The 12,039-nt window shown below is 41.7% G+C and overlaps 1 protein-coding gene across 2 annotated transcripts; it reads right to left on the reverse strand.

The window, feature by feature from the left end:
- Positions 1 to 896: 896 nt before the first annotated feature.
- Positions 897 to 8,758, reverse strand: CYP1B1 (cytochrome P450 family 1 subfamily B member 1). Of its 2 annotated transcripts, none has more exons than XM_070950238.1 (3): positions 8,721 to 8,758; positions 4,507 to 5,502; positions 897 to 1,503 (listed from the first exon to the last, which is right to left on the reverse strand). In XM_070950238.1, the coding sequence occupies exons 1-3, from the start codon at positions 8,756 to 8,758 to the stop codon at positions 897 to 899; spliced, it is 1,641 nt and encodes a 546-aa protein (XP_070806339.1). The 2 variants fall into 2 exon arrangements, with proteins under 2 accessions (XP_070806339.1, XP_070806347.1); XM_070950246.1 differs by lacking the exon at positions 8,721 to 8,758 and adding an exon at positions 6,217 to 6,236.
- Between the last annotated feature and the right edge of the window lie 3,281 nt (positions 8,759 to 12,039).

A 12,039-nucleotide genomic window follows, 5' to 3' on the forward strand; every position in this document is an offset into this window, starting at 1 on the left:
AAGATAATATGAAGTGCATTTCTGAATTTGTTTTAAAGCCACCCTATGAGCAACAAAAACAAAAAACCCTATTTGAATTTCAAAATTTGTTAAGCATTAGGAATACAACTACAAGCCTATGCAATATATTAGATAGAGCTTAGACACAGACTTAGCAAATGTCAATGCACCATATGTAAGTTAATGTAGGTTCTTTTAAAAAGTAGAGTTAATATTTAAGGTTTCAGATGGGTATCTTCTAGGAGTAATATGCATTGTTCTTACCATTTGAAACCAATATAGAGAATTCTGAGGGCCCTAACACCTAGAAGACACTCAATTACAGAAACTGATTTCCTATATTTTTTTCTATTTGTCACCTAACACGATGGATCTGACAATTCTACTGTTGGTGGAAAAGTCATCTATCTAGCCATCTGAAACCTAGTACTTGTGTGCATTATCTTGACAGAAGGTACTATTTTATAATCTATTGATTCTTAATTGGTCTTCAGCATTAACATGTCTTTTTCTGGATAGAATGTTGTTAGAGAAATATAGCCTTCCCTGAAAAGGTTAAAAACACAAAGAAAATACAGAAAGGGAACTGTGTAATGAGGGAATTGTGTGGATGGCCAGTAAAAAGATAAGTGAACAAAATATAGGAATGCCACAGTTTAATTAGGGAAGCAATCTAATGATTAAATTCACACTACAGAGAACATTGACAAGATTTGCTGAGGTAATTAAAACATCAGTTTGCAAATCACACCATGCGTATTCATACGTTGTCTTACTTTGTCTCTTGCTAGCATTTCTCCAGAATACATTGTATTTCTAAATGCTTCATTACAAAAAAAAGAGGGGAGAAATACAATCCTTACACAGCATTACAGACAACATTCAAACCTGAGCATTCATGTATTAAACAAGCAATTTTCAGATGCATTTTCGGCCTGAAGTCCCTGGACAGCATTATCCAGCAAATCCATGCTATCTCGTAGTGTGACACTGAGTGTAAATGGCTTTGGTTTAACAGTCAAGCCATAAGTGAAATCCATTTTAGAATCTTCCTTTGGATTAGCATTGAAATTGCACTGGTGGACTAAGACGGCAGTAAAGAGAAAGAGTTGCACTTTGGATAACTCCTCTCCAATGCACCTTCGTTTGCCCACTGAAAAAATCAGCACGCTGCTAGCAAGGTCCTTGTTCAGGAATCCACTCTCATCCAGGAATCTTGCTGGATTAAAAACTTCTGGAGCAGGCCATTTCACTGGGTCGTGGTTCACTGACCACTGATTGATAAAGACCACTGTGTCTTTGGGAATGTGGTAGCCCATCAAGATGGTATCGGCTGTGGTAGAATGAGGAATGGTAACTGGCACAAAGCTACTGAAACGCATAGATTCATATAGGAAAGCCATGACAGAAGGCAAATGGGGCTGATCCTCAGCACAGGGCAGGCGGTTTCGGCCAACGACTTTGTCTATTTCTTCTTGCAGTTTAGTTTGCACCTCTGGGTACCTGGTTAAAAACAAGAGGAGCAGCTGTTTTTAAAACACTTTCTTCAACTCTGTGAAAGCAGTTATTATCCAGGAAAACCTAAGCTACTGGGAACACACGAAGACAGGGCACAACTGGCAGGAAAGGGGAAGATACATATTGTACCTCTTGTGACTATGTGTTTTCCCTTGCAAATGCAGTTCTGATGTAAAGTAATTGGGCCTTGCCATTTTGGAAATGGTTGTCAACTTTTTTTTTTTTTTTACTTTATATAAGTATCTTGCTAGAGATTCACACATATATTCTCTTTCTTTCATGTTCATTTTCTCAAATGAGTATAAAATTAATATCATTCTCCAATAGTTTTACAGATGGACAAACATATTATGTTGAAAATCATGGCATACAAGGAACTGACCAACCACTCCATTCCCAACAGTTCTAACAGAAAATATATGACAATAGGCAAGTTAAAGAAAAGATAGCCGAACTTCTATTCTTTATTCTTTAAAACAATGCCCACTGTAATATTTTGATTGAATTTGACTGAAACAGGACTCCTAGTGAAAGTTCCTTTTTTATATTTTTATCCTGCCTTTATTACTTTATAACAAATAAGGTGGCAAACACATCTAATACTCCTTTCATCTCCTATTTTCCCCATAACATAAACCCTGTGAGGTGAATTGGACTAAAAGTGACTTGCCCAAAGTCACCCAGCCAGCTTTCATCTTCCCACAGACAAAATTTCTTCTGTCAACTGCGCCACTTGGATCCACAAATATACTAGGCTGATATATTATGATATCCTAAATTCTTGGGAAGAACTCGATGCATATGAAAGCCAACACCAGATAAAGAACTGGTAGCTGTGACTCCACATTGTTGGGAACAGATAATAATAATGCCCACTAGAAATCCAGACTCTTGAATAAAAGTGAAAAAAATGAAAATTACTTAATTAAGATCTGTTATTATGCTTATTTTTAATACTAATTCTGGTTACAATCAGTTGTGAAGTTTTTGACAATTTTGAGGATTATTATTTCTAAGAGTTCTGATTTTCTGTTATGATCTTGATTCCTTTTTTATACTGCCATGTATCCATATGGAGGGGCAGTATATAAATAAAAATATACATTAAAAGATGCAACAAAGATTTCCTATTTGTCAGCTACCCACAACATTACAATTGTCAGTTGGTTTTTCTTAACCTAACCAAAGATCCAAGGAAGAGCTATTATTTGTTCCAAAAAAAAATGATGTCAGAGAATACAAGTTTCATTGGAGATTCATATTAATGAAGAGCAAACCATGGAAAATCCATTCTTTCTCCAGAATTGATAACTGCAAATTTCAAACAGAAATTATCAGTAACATCTCATAACCCTTTGCTTTCTATAATCTGGTGGGAGAGAGAGATGAAAACAAACAACATTCATTAAAAATAATTGCCACTTGAACAGCTGAAATATTCATCATTCAAGATTATATCAGCCTGCAATAGTATTGACTAATATTAGATTGCTTAATTTCCTTAAAATACTGAAATATTCTCTGGTACATGGGAAGATATAAAAAGCTTGCTTAAATTATGAGTCATTGGCCAGTTTGGTCTAGTGGTTAAGGTACCAGGCTAGAAAGGGAGAGACTGAGAGTTCTATTCCCGCCTTAAGCATGAAAGCCAGTTGAGTGCCCTTGGGCCAATCCCTCTGTCTCAGCCCAACCCACCTCATAGGGTTGTTGTTCTGGGAAAAATAGGAGGAGGAAGATGTGTTGGATATGTTTGTCACCTTGAGTTACTTGTAAAAATAATAAAGATGGGGTATAAATAAATAAATAAATCTAGTTTTTTGCTTTCACAAATGGAGTTCTGTTCTTCCAGGAGATAAAATTCTACTGGGGGGCTGGGGGAAGGAGGCAGTATTTTGCACGTTTCCTTTGTCCCCCTTCCATCCTCATTTGCTCCAAATGATTCAGAAACCCTCTAAAACTATCTGGCAGGTGGTGTGGGAATAAATGGGAAACTTACGTTTTTGCTTAGCACCAGTGCAGGTTAGATATCAGAAACCATCATGCAAATTTGTGTGATATCATCCTCCCTTTTTTAAAAAAAAAATGCATAACTTTGCAAGGCTTCAAAATCTTTCATAGTGTCAAATCTTTTTACTCTGAACATTTCCAAATTCTCAATAAATATTCATCAACTTTTTCTGCTGTCCAGAATACATAGTTTAGCTCAAGTGTAGACACCATAGAGGAGATATATGTAATGTATGTTTAAAAGGCACAAAAGTGGGGTCCAAATCCAGATCATGGTTGGGATACAGGAATGAATCGTGAACCCTAATGCATTCAAACAGAATAAAATTTCTCTCTCAATTTTTGATTTTTCTATTTTTGGCTGCTTTCATAGATTTTAGACTCTCTAGCTCAGTTATGTCCCCTGGACAGTGGTTTTTTTACTAACCTTTCTTATATTGTCCCAAAGGTGCTTTTTCAAGAGGCAACTGGACTTTCTGGGTTTTCTTTGAAGATGTTTCGCTTCTCATCCAAGAAGCTTCTTCAGCTCTGACTAGATGGTGGGGAATGGAAGGACGCCTTCAAAGAAAAACCAGAAAGTCCAGTTGCCTCTTGAAAAATCATCTTTGGGACAGTGGTGGGTTTCAAAATTTTTTACTACCGATTCTGTGGGTGTGGCTTGGTGGGCGTGACTGTAAAATCTCCATTCCCACCCCACTCCAGGGGAAGGATACTCCCAATCAGCTGGGATTTGGGAGGCAGAGAATAGATGGGGGCGGGGCCAGTCAAAATTTTTACTGCCGGTTCTCCGAACTACACAAAATTTCCGCTACCGGTTCCACAGAACTGGTCAGAACCTGCTGAAATCCACCTCTGCTTTGGGACGACCATGACCTGGATGACTGAGAATCTCCATAGACTTTCTTATACTGGTACCTAACATTTCTAACCGCGCGCGTGCAGCGCACAATAGCTCCTGCAGTCTCCCGCCAATCAACTCACCTGATGAGGAAGATCAAGAGCCACTGCAGGGCGGTAGAGAGAGTGTCCTGGCTGGCGCCGAAGATGTCCGTGACGGTGGCCGGCACATGCTCCAGAGACAAGCCAGGCTGCGTTTGCTGAAGGCGGATGAAGGCGTCCATCAGGTCGCGCAGAGGGTCTCCGGGGCGAAGACTGTTCCGATGCCAGAGAAACTTCTGGCGGACGAAGCTGTAGAACTCGTGATTGAGAGCGCGGAAAGCGCGGAAGGCTGAGCGCACCGGGTTGGGAAAGCGCTGCAGCCAGGGCAGCACGTCGACCACGCTCCCGGCGCCCACCGTGCGCCCGAACTGCTCGTTTCGACCCACCAGCCGCCGGAACTCGACGTCAGCGTGGCTATAGCGGCGGCCGAAACAAAGCGCGCTCATGACGTTAGCCACGGCCACCCCCAGGCTCCGAGACGGATCTACGAAGGCGCCGCCGGCGCAAGCGCTGACCAGGAGACGCACCACAGTGCGCGCCTCAGCCAGCAAGGGCTGCTCCAGGAGGCGGTGCGCCGAGAAAGCGCGCAAGGTCGAGTGCGCCAAGCGCCTCTGCAGTTTCCACAGCTCGGAGTAACCTCCGAAGGCCAAGCTGCGCCCGCCGGAGACCAGCTGAAAGGAAGGGAAAGGAGGCCTACCCGCGAAGGCGGCCCCTTGGCGGATGAGGGCCTCGCGGATGGCGCGCTCGCCGCTCAACACTACCACTGGCCATCTGCCGAGGCGCAGCTGGAAAACGCTGCCGTAGGTAGCTGCCAGGCGCCCGAAAGCTAGGTGAGGGGCGCGGCCCAGTTGAGCGGCGTTGCCCAGAAGGGGCCACGGGAAAGGACCCGGCGGTTCCAGCCTCCTCCGTCGCGACCATTCGAAGACCAGAAATTTCACCGCCTGGAAGGCGAGCAGCAGCGAGAGGAGCAGGAGCAGCAAGTCTTGCATTGGCGGCACGCCGGCCCGGAGCGCTTCTTCCAGCCCGCGAGGGCGCGCGCTGCGGAGAAAAAGAAGCTCTGCCTTAGGAGCGCTTCTGTGGATCAAAACTTACATGTGTTGCACCAGACTCCGGTGCTGGTTTTCAGTGCCAGCTTGCAAAATGCGTACATTTAGGGGGACCAGATATGGGTTGCGACATTATTGCATCACCTTAAAAAAAACCAAGGACTCCACTTTGTACACTTGGATCTATCTGTATCCCAAAGAATTTCCCCTCCTGTGGGAAGATACTCAGACCTTCAGTCTCTCCTCTGAAGCTTAGAGTAAGGAGCTCACAGACAGAATATAATTTGAGGCATGTAATAAACTGACACGTTTTGGCTTTCAATTATGTATTGCATGTTTCCAAAACCTATAATCTCCCTCTTGTGTTTTTGTGGTTGGTTGCATTACTAGTTATAGATACTTAGAAATAAAAACAGCAGGGGCGGGGGCTTCGTGGGTGGAGGGAAATGGTGCCCAAAAGGTCAAAATGGGTGCAATATTTATCAAAAGGGGTGAGGCTTCAATTGCACAGTAATAGCTGCCAGCTTGACTTTTTTGATCATCATCACTACCCATGTCACAGAAAGAGGCTGGCTTATCTGTGAAATTTGTGAATTTCTGTTTGGCTGTAGGAAACAACTTTTCTTTCAGGTGCCCAAAGTGAAGTGCACTGGGTATCTAACTAAAAAGTTTTAGTTCTTAATACATCTTCCTAAGAGTAACTCACTTGCATGCTGAAGAATTCATGCTGTAAATATCCAGAAGGTCAAGTCATACTTTCCAGAAGGACAAGTGATACTTAAGGGAAACAGGATTTAATGCAGTAATATTGAACCATAATGGAGGAGAACCATTGACTTCTAGAGCAAAGATTTCCAGTTTAGATTTCCAGTTCCATAGAGTTCTACCAGAAAGTTGAAAGTTCAATAATACTATATAGGAACTTTTTCCTCTATAGAATTTTCATATTTGTGGTATTTGATAAGCCACATCTAAATAGAAAAAAAAACAATAAAAATACATAGCAGGGAACAGGAAGATCTAAAGTTACTAGAAAGAGTATCTTCGTGTATAACCAGTTTATTGCATCGTTGACCAAAGGAGATCCTTCAATGAAAAAAAAAAGGTATCTGAACAGCATTTATGTACATTTATATTAATAGGTTCTCTTCTCCTCTGGGATTACATCACAAAATGAGAGCATCTCCTAAAAGGGCTGGGTTCTCACAAGCTAAGGTTCATTTGACAGGGATTTGTTCCCTGAGTTTGCATAATACACTAAAAACTGTGTTACCTGAATTGAATGCATAACATAGTAAACTACAAACTAGTCAATATTTTAGATTGAATCCAACCATAAAAAGTCATTTCACTGAACTTGCGGGGGATTCTACTAAACTCGAATCTCTTTATTAAATCTCTGTTCTAACTTGCCAATTTCAAAATAAATCCATCTCATTAAATAATAGATGTTAGCAAACTACTTCCCTTCTTCCCCAAAATTAATGCCACTGGTTTGAGCTAATCTGATCTGCTGTATATGCAAAGTGTTTTACAGGTTTTGTTTATTGAAATGACTTAGTGTCTTAGGATGAAGTGTAACATTTCCAAGACCACCCACAAATGGGGATTTGGCAGTGAATCCAAACAGCATTGTATCCATATTGCTTCTTGGCTCTTCATTTTCTTAACACAAAGGTTGGGATGGATAGAAAGTCAAGATAATCCTTAGGAAAGCCTGGAGCTACATGTCTGAACTGCAAAAATACCATAAGACTTAGATAGCAGCAGAGAGATTCAGAAAATGCTGAGTACTGCAATCTAGTGGTTTTCCAGATTTTTGCAGGCCAAAACACTCCCCCTCCCCCCTATATGAGATGTATGTGAAGAACAGGAAAACTACAGCACTATGGCCACACATTTCTGAATTCTTGAGTGTAATAAAACATTTATGCTTTGCCTGCCTTCTTAACTAGCTTATGCAATTAATTTGACTAAAATATCCTAATATGCAACTCAATTTAACCCATAGTTGAAGGCAAAAACCAGTTTCAGTAGGATTTGGTCCTAAGTGGATCCATAAATATTTGGAGGCGGGGAGTCCATTAACTTCAATAGAGCTTTTTTCCATATAACTAGTGAAGGATGAAGCCTTTTATCTTGATACTAACCACTGAAGTTAATTGTTAGATTCAAACTGAAGTGAATAATTGTAACTTGGCGGTAACTCTTCAGCTCGATTTCCTCTCATCAGATACATTGAACAAGGAATCCAGTAACAACAACAGAAGAAGCTATAGTTGTAACAGGGTTACTACAATTTATTCAGAAATCTAATCAATAATTGATGAAGCATACTTGTACATAAAAATGCGGAATTCAGCAAGTTGGTAATATTTGGTGATGCACTCGTCCACAAACTAGCCAACCATATTTTGGGTTAGGGTAGTTGTATAGAACTGTACAACTGTACAGTTCTACAGAAAATGGGTTAACTGGAAAAAAAACCTGAAGGTACAAACAATTATGGGCAAGCCACTGTGAGAACAGTAAAATCAAGTATTAGCTTTCAAGTTAAAGATGTGGAATACCTCAAGGTTTTGGTGGTCATCTTAAAGTCAACATTTTTAGAAGCTGATAGCTGTAGATCACATGGAATATTGGGACCTAAATTCCAATTCAGAAAAATAGGGTTTTTAACTTGCCATTGTAAAGTCAAACGTTATAACTCAAAGAGACACTGGAAGACAAGAGGCAGTTTAAGATTCTAAGGAACACATGTTAGTAGCTTGAGTTGCTATGGAGAAAAGGATTTGAAAGTTCCCACAACATATTGTGAAAGGAACCTCTTTGCATGGTTTAAAAAAAAAAAGACTTCAGACTTTTCTTTCAGTGGTATTATACCATAATGAAAGAAGACACCTGTATTTTGCAAAATGGTAAAAGTAAACTCTACCAAGCTTTTGTTCGATACTTTAATGACCGATTCTAATTTCTATTTGAACAAATTAATTTTGCTTTACCCTTCTGGTTTTTATTCCACTTGGTAAGCCGCCTTGAATATTGGAATAATCAGAAAGTAAACAAACAAACAAACAACGCCTATCTCATTTGATGTGCGTGGGTAGATAATCCCATCATCGCCACGACTTTATTACAGGCTGACATAAACCACAAAAGAACCATCCCGTCCTAAAAAGGGATGGAGCTCTTTCCAGTCTCAGGACTAACCTGTTCATTAACGCTTCTCCCAGGTCTCTCTGGGTCATAATGCCGCCGTTCACGAGGGAGCTGTGCGCACAAGTGGTTGCGGTTCGCGGTCTTGAGAAGGTGGAGAGCAGTTTAAGATCGTCGTCTGAGACCGGGGCTGCCGGCGATCTAAGATGCCGCAGTCGCTGCTGTCTGTTTCTGCCGCCGCCGCCGCCTGTTAGAGATCCCGATCGGGCAAGGAGCCGGTTGGCGTGCTCTGAGTTGCACCGGCCGCTCAGTTTAGCTCTTGCGCTGCAGTTGCCGAGAAAGATGGGGCGGAGAGAAAGAGAGAAGTGAGTGAGTGAGTGAGTGAGAGAGAGAGGGAGGGAGGGAGGGAGGGAAGGAAGGAAGGAAGGAAGGAAAGAAGGGGGAGAGAGAGAGAGAGAGAGAGAGAGAGAGAGAGAGAGAGAGAGAGAGATCTTTTTGGCGCGCTTAAAGCGGCCACGCTCCGTCTCCCGAGTGACCAAGGCGAGCGATCCCTAAAGCATCCAGCCAGCAAACGCTTGAGATGGCGGCAGGGAAAAGCGCCCTCCTCTTCTTATTATCCCTGGGGGCTGAAAAAAAAGTTTCTATCCTTCGAGTGTCACCTCCCCGTTGCGTGCAGAGTTGCATTGCGTGATCTGTTGATGGAAAGCCTCTGGCCATCCCCTCCCCTCCCTCCCTTCCCTTCCCCGCATTAGATGCTCGCACACGCGAGATCCGAAGAGGGGGGGAGAGAAGGGAGTCCAAGGAATTGCAGAGAGGGACGGGCTGGAGGCAAGCCCTCCGCCCAGGGACCAAGCGAGTTTCGACCCTTCCCAGAACTGTTTTCAAATGCCGCCATTCTTTTCCCCAAATCTGGCTAGAAAAAGAGTGGTCGGTTTCTATTATCCAGCTTCATTTGGCAAGGTGAGGTAGGAGTTTGGGGTAGATCTTGGGGGCATCGAAGCTAAGCAGGTTTGATTGAACCTCCATAAAACTTTAGAGCTACAGACAGCTTAGAAAATTGAGAAAGGTCCCAGAAGAATTTAGTGGCAGACCATTTTCTCTGCTATAGTCACAACGTGCCTGGATGTCCGGATGGAGGCATCAAGAAGGCCATGCACCGAAACAAAACCTTCAAAGAATATTGGATATTGGCTTGGTGGTTTGGTGGTTCCCCATGAATCCACATTTTGAGTGGGTTCTGCCCAGCCAAATTTCCTCAATGGTGGGTTCCCTTAGAAAAATCATCATTTATGGGTTCTCTGACAGGCAAAGCTGATTCTGTAGAAATCACATAAAGCCAGCTTAATATTATGGCATCATGCAATGTGTGACTCCTGGTAGTGGCTTCCTAGCTGAAGGATATCAGAGGCTGAGTCAGACCTTCTATCATTTGTGAATGTTCTTATAGAAAAATATCACTTAAGAAATCAGAGGCTCTCAGAAAACATTCTCCACTTGCATACAGTTTTATTTCTTGGGAACGTATAAATGATAGTGTAAATTGGTACATGTAGCCAACTTGCTCTAAAACAAGGTAACAGGAGAATTAATGACATTCTGCAATTGGAAGGGAATCCTAGTAGACACATTGGGAATTTTGGGAGTGGGTCATGACCATTAAAAAAAAAAAACAGTTGCCATTCTGGGTATGGCCAGTCATAGGACACCCATCCCTAAGAATGCAAACTTGAGAGATTGCTCCCCACTACCTTCTCCAGCTTCCCAAGATATTGTCTGCAAAAATTAGTCTTATGAGATGGTCCAGAAAAGCCCAGCTAGAAGTACTGGCTCCATCTTTACTGTTAAATTACATTAACACAATCTTGTGAGTCTGAATGTATCTCATCTGTCCTTCACCTTTACTGTCCCCAAAATTACAAAGAGTCCCTTCTGAGGCATTTTCGCTACCCCTCCTCCTTCAAACTCCAATTTTGTTTAGCATACCACTGTCTAGGCTGCAGCTCTTCCTCCTATCTCCCAAAGTCATTCTCAGATAGCAATAGCACTTAGACTTATATACCATTTCACAGTGCTTTACAGTCATTTTAAAGCAATTTACAGAGACAGCATATTGCCCCCAACAATCTGGGTTCTCATTTTATTGACCTCAGAAGGATGGAAGGCTGATTCAACCTTGTGCCACTCAGGATTGAACTGCTGGCAGTCAGCAGAGTTAGCCTGCGATACTGAATTCTAACCACGGTGCCAGCACGACACCACCATTGCTTCAAAGTTATAGCCATCTTAAAAAGAGGGGAAAGCTTATAAGTGGTCCCCAGTTTATGACCATTTGTTTAGCAACTGTTTGAAGTTACAGTGGTGCTGAAAAAAATGAAAAAAATCAGTCCTCACATTTACTGTATAACCATCACAGTGCTCCCATAGTCATGTAATCAAAATTTGGACACTTGACAACTGGCATGTATTTATGACAATTGCAGCATCCTATGGACATGTGATTACAATTTACAACTTTCCCAACTAGCTTCCAACCAGCAAAGTCAATGAGAGAATTGAGATTCACATAATGACAAGAACAGATTAAGGATAGATTGTCATGGAGAAAATCTATCTATGTGGTCATTAAGAGTAAAAAAAAAGTTGATGGCACATAATCAGTCAATCAAGATGGGTTCAGCCATGACGTTTTCTTGGTAACTGTATAAAAGGGATTGATTATTGCTGATTATTAAGATGGTTAGGGGGCACTTAGACTTATATAACTTCATGAAACATATGAAGAACAATTGCTTGAATTGGATATGACTAGGGGTGACATGATACGGTAGTAGTTTTCCAATATCTAAGGGCTGCCACAAAGAAGAGGTGGTCAACTTTTTTTCCAAAGCACTTGAAGGCAGAACAAGAAGCACTGGATGGAAACTAATCAAGGAAAGAACCAATCTAGATGTAAGAAGAAATGTCCTGATAATTAGAACAATTAACCAGTAGAATGACTTGCCTCCAGAATTTGTGGGTGCTCCATCACTGGAGGTTTTTTAAGAAGAAACATTTGCCTGAAATGGTATAGGGTTTCCTGCTTGAGCAAGGGGTTGGACTAAAAGAACGCCAAGGTCCTTCCAACTCTTATTGCTTTCTAGGTTACACCCCTGATATTCCCTAATAATCTTATTAATAACAATCCTATCTGATTGCAACAATCAGTAAGTAACAATCCTATTTGATCCTGCTTATATTCTAATCCCAGACAAGGTACAAATATGATTGGACCAGAGTTCCCAGGATTCCCAGCCAACATCCACTGTTTGGAAATTCTGGATGCTGAAGTCCAAGTTTGAAGAATGGGGAAGATAGCTGTACAGTCTAATCTAAT

The sequence above is a fragment of the Pituophis catenifer genome, unplaced genomic scaffold, assembly GCF_029215685.1.
Source record: "Pituophis catenifer annectens isolate HBS135680 unplaced genomic scaffold, rPitCat1.0.hap2 SCAF_1, whole genome shotgun sequence".
Taxonomy (NCBI): Eukaryota; Metazoa; Chordata; class Lepidosauria; order Squamata; family Colubridae; genus Pituophis; species Pituophis catenifer.